This window comes from Temnothorax nylanderi, unplaced genomic scaffold (assembly GCF_030848795.1).
Source record: "Temnothorax nylanderi isolate EJ_2023f unplaced genomic scaffold, tnyl_v1.0 TNYL_tig0200_pilon, whole genome shotgun sequence".
Taxonomy (NCBI): domain Eukaryota; kingdom Metazoa; phylum Arthropoda; class Insecta; order Hymenoptera; family Formicidae; genus Temnothorax; species Temnothorax nylanderi.
The window spans coordinates 116,086-129,448 of NW_027249262.1; the positions used below are offsets into that span (position 1 = coordinate 116,086).

The window sequence follows — 13,363 nt, forward strand, 5'->3', positions numbered from 1 at the left end:
ATACAGTATATGTTTATTAGATACTTTTAGATATACAGTATAGATATATTAGATATATTAGTTATATTAGATATACTTTTAGATATACTATTAGATATACAGTACATATGTATATTATAAATAGATACACTATATCTTTATAGTTTATTTCTGAAAAGTATATTTTTAGAAAATAATTTTATTATTTTCTACATGATTAAACTTATCTTTAAATAAGCTTCAATTTAATTGAAAAAAATATTATGAAATTTTTAAATATAATAGATGGTGGAGATATTTTAAAAATTATAACATTGTATTTTCAAAAAATCTAAATACATCGTTATAAAGTACCTTTGAGACTATTAAAGTCTTGTTTAAAATATTTTTGCATACCTCCTGTTGTATCGCTGATATTCACTTAGAAAGTCGAAACATAAAAGTCAATTTTCTTCAAAGGTGTGTTTCATGAATGTGCATAAAATTACTTATGAAAAAAATACGTGTTTCTTATTATGATACATATTACTGATACATACTAGAATATCCAAAACTAGTCTATTTGTATTTAAACATCTATTGTATTTAAAATATCGGGAAAAGAATACTTGGGTTCCTAAGTCTCTTACGTTTTCTTGTAAGTTATCGAGAAAATGTCGACAATTGCCAGTTACGTAATTTCAAGTTTATCTGTTACTTACTGTTAATTTTGTGCTTATCAATACACGTTAAAAGGGCTATTAACTTGAAACAAAGAGTAGAGGAATGTAGTGCTGGACTCGTATACTAATATATACGGTTTCTGGAATTGATCGGAAGATCACGCGAGAGACTTTCACGTTCGTACCAACAATGACAAGTTGTACCATCTTGTTTCACCTTGTTTGTTGTATTTTAATGGGCCTTGTTACATCGTCGAAACCGCTGTCGATTTTACTCCTGCAATCTCTTCCATCGACCAGTCATCACATTTGGGCGACAAATTTGGTCAAAGGATTGCTTCGCGAAGGCCATCATGTACACGCAGTGAGCACACTCGAAACTAAGGTCGAGGGTAAACTCGCACAGAACTTGACATACGCCGTAAGTACATATGTATTACAAGACTCAACAATATTCTGGATATGCATCTATTATTTACAATTTGTAAAACACAAATGCGAAAGAATATAAGTTGTTTTTTTAAATATTGTTTTATATTTTATGTAAGATTAATATAGGTACCTTCGAGAATTCTAATTTATTAAGTTCTACATGTCTTTTCCTTCTAAAATAAAAAGTACCGTTTTCAGGTTTTTGAAGGTCTTATGAATTCTTCCGATGAATACGAGGATTATGGTCCGGCACAGTGGGAAAAATACAATGCATTTCATATGGCGTATGGTACATATCAATGGGCCATCTATGGATGTGACAGAGTGATAAAAACTAATGCAGCGAAAGAACTTTTAGAAATGATCAAGACTGTTAAGTTTGATGTCATAGTGCAAGACGTTACTCTACATCAATGTTTGTATGGACTGTGGAAGGTAATGATAAGCGATGTATATTTAGTAAACTGTAATTATTTAGTCCGTCGCATTTTTAAGCGACTGAAATTGTTTTGTAAGTCAAATTTTGTTTGCGGCATTGTACAGCTTTGAAAGTATTTAGTCATTGTTCAGTCAGTGATAACTTTCATTATCGCTTATTAGTTGAAATAAATAGCATTTTTTAGGCTGTAATATATATAAGAAAAAAATATAAGAATGTAAAAATTCTCGCGGCCCTCTCTCTATGGATTGTAGAATACAATCTAAGAGAAGTTGGAACTATATGTATATAAAATTATATAACTTATTTTATAAGATGATTAAAATGATGATAGATACAACGACATGAATTATGCACTAATGTTTTGCACTGTGTGCTAATAAAATAACGGATTTTTTGTTATAGAGTAATATTTAATTAATTTCATTATTTCTTCTCAATCATTCACACAAATAATAGCTACTTAGTTTTAGCAACTTTGCCATTGTCACCCTGTACACAAAGAAAAAAAATACTTAAAAATTTATTTGTGGAATATAAGGTTTATTTCACAGAAATAAACCTTTTGTGAAATAAAGCTTTTATTTCACAAATAAATTTTTAAGTATTTTTTTCTCAGTATAAGTATTCTTTACAGGTTGCTAAAGGTAAGCCACCCATAGTTGGCTTTATTCCGTTAGGCGCTGCACCATGGCTCAAGGATTATATCGGTGGTCCAAGTTACTCAACTGTTCGACCTTATGCAAGTTCAGATATTGCAAAACCCGTAGGTTTGTGGCAGAGAACGTGGAATACTCTGTATTTTATCGCGGACGATTTCATGAGACACTATTATTTCTTGCCTATCGTTCAACGGCTCGCCGAGGAATACATAGGCCACTCAATCCAGCCATTACATGAAATAGAAAAAGACAGTATTAGTATCGTATTAATCAATAGTTATTGTGCATTCGAGCCTGGGATTCCATTGCCACCGAATGCCCTGGAGACTGGAGGATTGCATGCTCAGGTCGTGCAACCGATTGTTGGAGACGTAGTCGTAACATATTCTGAGGTAAGAATAAGTGTTCTTGTTACTTAAGGGGATCCTACAGCGGCAGTGCACTTTATGCACTAAGTGCACACTTTAACTCGTATTTTATTTATTATAAATGTTTAAGAGCAAAAATGCAAAATCGGGCTGTGTCGGACACTACATATGAGCTTACTGATTAAAAATATCCTAAATGGAATAAGATTCTAAGTATTTAGCCAAAATATCGAATGAATCTTATTCCATTTAGGATATTTTTAATCAGTAAGCTCATATGTAGTGCCCGACACAGCCCGATTTTGCATTTTTGCTCTTAAACATTTATAATAAATAAAATACGAGTTAAAGTGTGCACTTAGTGCATAAAGTGCACTGCCGCTATAGAATCCCCTTAAAAAGTAGCAAAAATATAGCTGCAATATTAGCAAATAAATTGTGTATACTAAGGAAACAGAATTTTAACAAGATCGTAATCAAAAACATTAGAACATTCTCGGACTTACAATTTCTTTTCACAGAACCTATTACAAATATAAAGTTTAAAAAAACTTAACAAGAAATATAATATTGTGTCTTCTATTAACAATTAAGTGAAATTCGAAAAATTTATTTCATCAACACAGGAAACAGTAATTCTCAAAATAACACAGAAAAATGTTACATCACGCGTCCCAAATCACGCATACGACGTGATTGTGAGAAACACTGCCTAACATATACGCTTACGAAGTCGCAATACAATAGCACTTCTAGTAGTTGAAATCCAGAAACATGTGACAACTATCCCATGAGACAACCAACTCCGGTCTCCTTTACGTTGCTTTTTGCTTATAGAATAATACGTTTTCTTAATGTATTGCTTACTTTTGAGCTGTTTTGGAAATTAGGATATATATTTTCGTACATTATTAAATGTTTTTATCATTATTTTGCAGGATGTGCGGATATTTCTTGATGAAGCAAAGAGCGGAGTCATCGTAATATCGTTAGGAACAAATTTGAAATACAAAACTGTTGAACTAAACAAGATTAAGAGCATAGTATTGGCTTTGTCGAAACTGAAGCAACGAGTGATTTGGAAGCTAGATGCTAAAGCTAAAGTGCCATTTCAAATACCGGACAATGTAATGACTGTGAAATGGATACCGCAAAGAGAAGTTCTGTGTACGTTTCTCGATTCTTAGAAAAATACGAAAATCATAAAACATGATATATATATATATATATATATAATATATATTTCAATATACATATGTTTAATTACTTATTATACATTTCTTTAAAAAACTTTTATACGTATTCAAGTTTACTTATGACTTACTTGCGATTTTTTATTAACGATTAGAATGTTAATCTATAAAATTCAATTTTTAGATATTATTGTTTTGTGTTATCTTAGAAATAGCATTAAGTAGGATGAGATTTGTAATTGCAAAAATTACTTATACGTTTTTATATTATTAAAATCACCACTCAAATATTTCAGTAAAATATCGCGATAGATTTACACAAACGCGTCGCGCTTATAATTAGTTTTTGGATTGAACAATTCTTACACATATCACTTATCATAGTGAAAATTCAATTTAAAAAATATATACGGTACAAAAAATCAATTATTGTCCTCGTTTGCAATTAAACTCATTTACAATTAGTTATTTTGTAGTTCGTAATGCCTAAACAATTTTATTTTCTTTTATAGCTTTGTATAATTACGATATTTTGGTTTTTTTAATTACACAATTACATTTTATAATATAATCTTGTTATAAAAAAGTCAGTTATTTTCTAATAAATTTGTTTAAAAATAATTTGCAGGCAACAAAATCTGTTGATTAAGAAATACTAGTTATTAATTTAAATGTAATTTTTACAATTAACAAAATGCTTAAATCAATTTCATATTTTGATTATAATAATTGAGAGTCATAATTTGTTAGAATAAATTTTTATGTTTAGCTCATAAGAATGTGAAAGCATTCTGGGCGCAGGGTGGTCTTCTCAGCACGCAAGAAGCCATTTGGGAAGGTACACCTATGATCATAACACCTTTTTTTATGGATCAAAAGTCCAATGCGGAAATATTAGTGGCTAAAGGCGTTGGTATTCGTTTGGATTTTAAAATTCTATCCACGCAGTCCGTACTACACGCAATTGAAGAAATATTTTACAACAAAAGGTATTATATTTTAATATTCAATTATTATTTGAAAAATAAACACAATGTAATTATCTTCAATAATGTCTAAATTAACATAGTATAATTAGTTTTATATAAAGTCCTGTAAAAATAATATCTAAAAAATAATATAGAATTATAAAGAATATAGAATATAATATAGAATTTTATTTTTTGTTTATATGTTTGCCTATATTTACCCACATAACCAAATATATCTGAGATATAGCCAGATATCTTTATGCCTACAATTTCAAGTCAAATCTGAGATATCTTATTTTCAGATATTCACAGAATATCTGCAGGACATCATTACTCGATATCACATTATATCTTTGAAAAAGACATCTTTGCAACATTTACCTTCGAATATATGGTCGATTTATAGTTAGCTCTTATATTTTATAAAGATCAACTCAAATTTATTCATAGCCAATAAAACAATCCGAGAGGACTTGGACGCCGCACAGTGGGGAATTTCGACTAAAACGTGGCCATAAGTCGGGAAATCATCAGAATTGCATAAAAATCGGTAGATATATGTTTTCGAGGTCGCTGATTGTGAATATGGTATGTAATTTTTTAAAAACAAAATGGCGGCCTTAATATTTTAGATTATATTAATAGTTTAGGTTATATTAGCAGGAAAATATATTACTTATTTCACTTATTAATGAATAAAATACTCATATTTCATTCGATAACATATTCGGTGTATAGTGTACATTATTAAACTGTGTTTTTATTAATAACAATAAACTAATAATAATATTTCCAAATAAAAAAACATGTGAATATGTTAAGTCAAAATAATAAAACAATCCAAATAGTTATATCATTATTAAAACGATATAAAAAAATAAAAACATCAATATTAATATAATAAAATGATAAATGTAAGTAAAAAACTAATATTATTAAATAAAAAAGTAGGTAATATTTTTTAATGAGACTCATCATCAGAACTTGTTTCGGAATCTTCACTTTCTGATATCTTTTCAAAATTTTTTACGTTTTCTGGAGATTCCAGCATATCATATTTATTTATTAAAATAATAATTACACACATTATCACACAATTCTATTTTCACAACCTGTAATTTCGGTCGGATTCTAGGCCAAGCTTCGGTTTTCGGTTTCGGTCGAACTCAATAGGATTGTAATAGTAGAATTGTGATAATATGTGCAATTATTATTTTAATAATTAAATATTAAAATATTTATAAAGAAAAAATGTATAGTATATACATATATGTGAGCGTGTATACATATGGCTTTTCTAGGATTTCCATGAAAGTTTCGGTTTCGATTTCGGTTGGACTCTAGTTATAAAATATTAAATAATTTTAAAAGGCACACGAAGGCGCAATATTTTCTTTCACGATATTATAGGCAAATAAACGTATTAAGTAACAAAAAAAAATTCATAGCCGGGAGATGCCGGGAACAATAATAAATATTTAAAAATCTCTGATATTCTAGTAAGAAGTTTACATCAAACTAAAACAATGTACTACTTGTTATAAAAATAAGAAATAAAACTTAACTATTTATATAAATATATAATTAAAATACCTGGAGACATCGTTTTCATGCTGGAATGATCTGGGAAACTTTCAATTGTGAGATATATTATAATACGAAGTGACAACGTATCTTACATAAAGCTATAAACGGTTCGCTTAAAGGTTAAGCTTTGATAAATAATAACAATGACAGCAACAATAAAAATGACAAATATGTATCAGAAACTTACATATAGATATGTTTTCTATTAATTGTATGTACATAACATATTTTGTTTACGGTTTCAATTTTCTTACTTTTGGCCAAGTTTTGACGCTTTTGCCCCACTGTGCGCCGTACCGATTCGTCCCGGCGAAAGCCAGACACCGCGAGAAAACTTAGAAAATTTTCACTCGGGCGGCGCCGGAGATAACGACCGCGGCGCGAAAGCAACTCGCCGCGAAGGGACTTAGAAAACTTTTGCTGGGGCTGCGCCGGAGGTAACGACCGCGGCGCGAAAGCAACATGCCGCGAGGGGACTCAGAAAATTTTCGCTCGGACGAGCGCTAATAACATGCGCTGCCACGATGCGGCTACATGCGCCAGTACCTTCTCGTAAGCAAAAATTCTTACGCATTAGGATAAAAGGCGAGCCTGTGAGATACTTGGCTTTAATATTTTTCGTGATACCTCCGAGATATCATACAGTGCAGAGATGGCAAAATGCAAAATATTGGAACAGTATCGAAGCATAATTTTGAATTTATTGCGAGTTCTTATGAAAAGAACTTTTTTTGTATTTGAAGAAAGACTCAGAATTGGTGACATAAAAATGTATTTCTTTTGAACTCTTAAGAATCATTTTAGAGAACAGATAATAAATACGGAAAAACAATTAATTTCATAAATCGAGAATTTAAAAAAAATTATTTTCTTCTTGCTATTTGGGTTGTATGTAACATAGGTATCTGCTTTTAAATGAGGCATAGATATCCGATATATATGCAGAATCAGATATCATATCTGAGATAAAATTATCATGGCTTTTTATAATCTTGGAGATGTCTCTGAGATATTCTTATGATATCTTGCGCAATCAGATATTCCGTCATTCAGATATCTTCTAGATATCTTGGTGATATATTTTGCTGTGTGGGTAGCTTTATCTTTAGTTAAGTTTGTATTGTATTATTTATAATGGTAAAATATTTTTCGTACAGTTATACAAAAAACATGAAACGATTATCCAGCGAATTCCGGGATCGACCATTACCGCCATTAGATTTAGCTATTTGGAGCATTGAATACGCCGCCCGTCAACCAAATGGAAGTTTAGCAACGCCGCTGAGATCTCAAAGCTGGGTGGAACAAAATCTGATCGATGTCTATGCATTTCTGGTTTTTACTGTTTTTAATCTTTTGATAATATTGTTAAGTGTATTCTTTGCAATAAAGTTACTCATTAATTTTTGTTATAATCGCATCGTGTCTAAATTGAGCAAGAGTAAACAGTCGTAAGTTGTTGAAATATTAACAGATATTTCGTATAGTTATATATAATGTTATATGTAATCTAAGAAAATAGAATTAATAAATAAATGTAGAAACTGTAGTATTAATTCTATAGATATTGTAAGTAATAAGTAGTATGTTGTATTATGATAAATTGTCCAAATAAATAAAGATGCTGGTAGACATTAAGAATATTTTACATATTTGGTAAATCAAAACTCTTTTTCGCAATGAATAAAATAAAGTGTTATTGTTTTAGCAACACTTTTATATTAAATATTTACACCAATATAAATATTTTAAAACATTTTTATAATTTGAATATAAAGATGCAAACGTTATTTTGTTTAATTAATGAATTTTAATTATTAATTTCAAAACAAAAAGATAAAATTTCTCACAAAAAAAGCAACGATCAAAAAAATTGAAAATAATGTCGTTAATGGAAAGTCAAGAGATTTCATTTCAAAATGTAGGTCGATTATGCGTTAATTCTCTTTTCGTTTTATTCGAGATTTTCCTCCCTTTTCCGGAATTACGTGAAAACGGTTTTTCGGCATATTGATCCTTGATACGCACGCCGTGGGCTGGTTTGATTCCATTATTTCTTTCGATGTGCACTGACCTATCTCTCAGGATTCTCACAATCGTATCCTTTATTCTTTCCCTCCCTTTACGATCTGATTGAACGATTCCGCTAAAACGGTTCCGTTTAGATGATGTTATCCTTTGTATCTAACAATTGTGATAGCTTAACTAAAGAAAAGAGCAAATCGAAGTTGAGATTTTTCTCGCAATAAACTATGAGTATCGTGAAGAGACAATTGTCTGAGGATGTAGGTATGATTAAAGGAAGCGCAAGAAAGTGATGTTGAATGTTTCGAATAAGTGCGCACACAAATGTGTTGAAAAATTAAAAAAACATTGTAATTATTATTAATCAAAAAAAGTGAAAATGGAAATAGAGAACGGAAGTGAAAACGAAAGTAAATATTATAGTTTGAAGAGAAAATATAAATAACTTCTATTTCCGCTGCTTTCTTTTCTCCTTCTTGACAACAAGAAAATAAAAAGACGGTCTTTCCAATCTCACAATTAAGTTTAAGAAAATCTTAGTTGAGTCTTAAAAACATGTGAGGTCTTTTAGAGAGCTTAAACTTTACCTTCTATCTTTTATTTTGCGCAAGAAATAGATAAATAATTGAAGCTATCAATAGTAATTAAATTATTCTTTTAATCTTATTTTTTATTTGTTAATATCTTAAGCCAAAGCTAAAGATAGTAGAAAAAATATATAATTTAATGCTAAAAAATTAAATAAATCTATTTATTTATAAGTATTTTTAAATATTCAATATATAAAACATCTTGGAAAATTCTAACAAGCGTTTTAAAGTTAACGTTTCTTCTATTTCATGCACACGCATATATTTTTAAAATATATTTTAAACCTTTCTTTGCTATAGCAAAAAATTATGCCGGAGTAAGTATATACTCAACCTATTTTGCTTTATTTTAGTAAACAGTATTTATTGTAGCCGATGTTTTTCTTATAAATAGCCAAGTAGTTCATTTACATGCTAGACGATCTGAAAAGAGTGCTAAAACGGATGCAAACTCATCACGCGGTTATTACTATAAAAACAGTCAGAATGTCTGACTGTTAATCGTGCCTTTTAATGTCTCCTAGTATGTTTCTGTTTGACTTACGGAAGCATATAAACTGACTGGGTAATCTGCATTTGCAAGTTATGAAAATATTATACTTATAGATTAGGTATGTTCTTAATAATTACTATTGTAGAATTGTACCAATTTTAACTACATGCTGATTCTAACTTGGGATTAACTCGAAGTACAGATCTTAATAAAAATATCAAAAGTCCAGTCATTTGTGAGTTACGAACAATCGCAAATTGTATTTTACAAGTATTTTATAAATATTTTATAAGTATACATATGATATAAATAATAAAAGAAATTTCAGAAACGCAACTAAATTATATAAAAATTTATTATTTGTTTAATTTCAAATAAACCTTTTTACTGTAATAGAATTTTGAGACTGCAACAGAATTTCGGGTTTATTAAAAATTGCATAAATTTAAAAAATCTGAAATACACTATAAATATAAAATATCTCACTAAAAATCTTAACGCTATGAAGACGATTTTTTTGCAATGTCTCTAAGACAGGACTAATAAATAATGTGTTTTCTAATAAGGCATATGTAAATACGGTTTTATTACTAGGCAAGAACGATTTTGTGTTCCGTCCACAGCGGAAAAGTTGATAATTTTTCTTGAAAAAATTCCTTTTTCTGTCTTTGATTATCGTAATGACTTCACACATGAGAGATCGAAACTTAGAGAGTACGATCTAAGTATCACGATCGAACATATGCATCAAGGCATAAAACACACAAATCTAAACAGCTATTTCTCCCGCAAGAAAAGAGAGACACATTCCTTATTGGCTTCTGAATCCAGACTATTCAATCTTGTTTTCTATGGGACAATTTTACGGTTGAATGGAGAAAATGTAAAGAACAGATTTCGAAAAGTGTTATGTCGCTGTCGTAATAGATTCTACTTTTTCACAGTTAAATATTTCGCTTACTTCGCATATGTGGCAAAATCAAAAGTGTTTTAATTATTTTTGTGCATTTTGGATATTACATGTCAATACATTATATGAGACACTTAAAATCTAATAAAAATTTGCAGTAAATAAACAAACATTTTAAGACCATATATAAAGTTAAAGCGTTCGTCGATGCATGCAATTGTCTATCTTTGGACTAACAATAAGATTTTAGTCTGTTTTAAAATTTAGTCGTCTGTTGCTATGATGACAAGAGGTTTTGCCGTTCCCGGATTAGATAGTTGATACAATAATTTATCGGAGATGAACACACAAATGTTCGATGTATGTATGTTCATTTATGAACGACGCGACAAGTCACTTTAACTCGATCGCTGTGCTTCCGGTATGGTGATAACAGGATATCGAGTATTAAATCGGAATCCATCAATTTCTGAAAGGAGATAAACAAGGACCTTTGACAGGATGCGGTTCTTCGTCAAATTTGATCGATCAATATAGTGTTGGATTAAATCTTTTATAGACTAAAAGTAGTCTAGTTTATTATTCTCGACTACAATTGGCAATACGTATATTGAAACGTTACGACGCGGACGTTTCGACCCTTAGGATTGGGTCCTTCTCAAGTAATCTAAATAACAAACAATTCAGTGTAACAATAATTTGGTCGACGGGATAAAATTAATAGTCAAGAAAAAATATTATAAATAAAAATCGATACCTGGTAAACTAATCTTTGTCACGAACTTAAACATCTGTATTTACGAAGATTTTACCCGAAATGGTCATAAAATTAGAACAATAGTCAATAAGCAATGTAAAAAAGTATGCAGTTCAAGAAAAGCAAAGATACTTTACATGTATAAGTCAGTGACAGCAGGCGGAACAAACAATTTTATTTCTATTAAAAGTAGTCTATCTACCAAGTGGCGAATTTTTCCATTCTTTTCCATTCTTTTACTCTTTACGAACGGAACATTTCCGTTTAAGACTCTAGAACACCGTGACCGCCGGGGCACGAAGCCCTCGGGGCACGCGCTCCGCCTAACCGAGTAAGTAAGATATGATATCGACATTTTTTCAACACTTTGCTATTATTGCATGCTACTACAACTCACGAGCGAGATTGAAGATATAAAAAAGAAATTGAATGAGTTGTAACCAAATTGCTTAACATAAAATATATATATTGAAGCACAATGCAATAATTAATTGTACAATAAAGTATTATAATTTTATTATAAATAATTTTTAGAGAAGCAAATAGAATTTATTGATACTTTAGCAAAAAATTTATTTCTATGTGATTTTAATTTGTTTTGTAATAATAAAACGATCGTAAAGATTAGATTTTTGCCTCTCGCGAAAAATCACAAGCGCACAATTGAAATTGTATCAACTGATTACAATTTTTCGGCGCGTGATCAGTAAGAAATAAATTTTAAGATATAAAATGCCATGCAAATTTTAACGGAAAATGTGCTAAAGCGCCTGCGAGGAAAGCGGTGGCGAGATATTTTTAGTTTCGACATCAATTGAATTTATGATATAAATCAAGCGAACATTCGTGTTGTGTGATGGGCGATCTGCTAGCTCGTATAGTATAATAATGTAAAACAAAAGGATGCGGATGGAGTCGAGCAATACGTGAAAAAACTCTCAATAGCAAATAGACGTAATTAAATAAGATAAAATAATAAAGAGGAATTTACTTCAAATAATCTCAAGTATAGCATTAAGAGATTTTGCAACAATACGTTTCTCTGAATTTAAGATTATATTATCTACTGCTTTTCGATATATGTAACATATTGAATAATAAAACAATTGCAATAATGACAAAATGTAAACAATTTTAACACACACGTAGGGGAAACGAAGGCAAAACGGCACCTGCAGGGGTACAATGGACCACTCTTAATATATTTAAACCATTAGCACTCTGTGGTGGCAATTAGCGTTATTAGATAGTATGTCTTCTACTCACATTTGGTCAGTGCGCTCGAAACTGTCATTCGTCTCGGCACTGTAATTTGGCAAGATAAGATTTCTTTTTTATGGTTTGATCTAAATTTTGCGATTTTCAACTAGCCTTCAGTTTATTTGGTTTATCGTAATGAGTTTTACTGATGCATATATAAATTAATATTGTTTCTTTTGGTTTTAAAGTAAAAAAAATTAAAAAAATAATACAACATAATTTCAAGTTTAGAGATTGATTTAATTAGTACCCAAAAGGTAAAACGGACTGGGCAAAACGGATCGAGCAAAACACATGGTCTGTTAACGACATTATGGCTTTGACAGTGTTTAAGCGTTATTATTATTATTTGTTAATTTAGATGGTAAATAACTACAAAAGAAAAATGAATCGACAGTCTTGGGACGAAAATAGTATGAAAAAATGCTATTGTAAAAGTTACTACTGGTGCAATGGGTCTCAATAAGGCGTCGTCTTCATATAATGTGCCAAAAACAACTTTAAAAAGAAGACTGACTAAATATAATTCTACCAAAGATATTGACAAAGCCACAGAAAAAAAATGGATAGGTCCATTTTGACTCCAGGAGTAATCCGTTTTACCTTGCTATGAATAAAAATGGACCAAAAGGGAGATATTAAAAATCATTTAATATCTTTTTTACCTGTGATTTGATTAAAGTCTGATTAATAGGTAATAAGGAGAAATAAATACTAATTTGTTATGTTATAATAATTTTATGATAAAGCTTACTGTTTCTGCGTAAATATTTTTTTTCGTTAAGTGTACCGTTTTGTCTTCGTTTCCCCCACATATACAAACGGATAGATAGGTGATAAACAGACAGATATTATGGGTAAATTTGATGCAAATTTCACGAAACATTCTCTATGTACGAATTGCAGGATATACATGTTTCTCAAAGAAGAACGTTGGAGACAGTCACTCGGGGGTATTTTCTTCTCTGAACGTTAGTAACGGTTCTCGACCATAACAGATCGACCGTGAAACTGAAGCCATTTTATTTTCTTGCA

General features: G+C 30.2%; 1 protein-coding gene across 3 annotated transcripts; it reads left to right on the plus strand.

Moving 5' to 3' along the window:
• The first annotated feature begins 627 nt into the window (after positions 1 to 627).
• On the plus strand, positions 628 to 7,936 carry LOC139778875 (UDP-glycosyltransferase UGT5-like). Of its 3 annotated transcripts, none has more exons than XM_071717007.1 (6): positions 628 to 1,062; positions 1,272 to 1,508; positions 2,150 to 2,566; positions 3,481 to 3,709; positions 4,505 to 4,724; positions 5,009 to 5,148. In XM_071717007.1, the coding sequence occupies exons 1-6, from the start codon at positions 832 to 834 to the stop codon at positions 5,061 to 5,063; spliced, it is 1,389 nt and encodes a 462-aa protein (XP_071573108.1). In that variant the 5' UTR covers positions 628 to 831; the 3' UTR covers positions 5,064 to 5,148. The 3 variants fall into 3 exon arrangements, with proteins under 3 accessions (XP_071573108.1, XP_071573109.1, XP_071573107.1); XM_071717008.1 differs by lacking the exon at positions 5,009 to 5,148 and adding an exon at positions 5,157 to 5,601 and having other exon boundaries at positions 630 to 1,062; XM_071717006.1 differs by lacking the exon at positions 5,009 to 5,148 and adding an exon at positions 7,451 to 7,936 and having other exon boundaries at positions 631 to 1,062.
• Positions 7,937 to 13,363: the final 5,427 nt, after the last annotated feature.

Bases quoted from the DNA above. Each gene is read 5' to 3' on its own strand.
- LOC139778875 (XM_071717006.1), top strand. From the start codon at position 832: ATGACAAGTTGTACCATCTTGTTTCACCTTGTTTGTTGTATTTTAATG. The intron at 2,567-3,480 runs GTAAGAATAAGT...ATTATTTTGCAG, and splicing joins TAGTCGTAACATATTCTGAG to GATGTGCGGATATTTCTTGA. The intron at 3,710-4,504 runs GTACGTTTCTCG...TTTTATGTTTAG, and splicing joins ACCGCAAAGAGAAGTTCTGT to CTCATAAGAATGTGAAAGCA.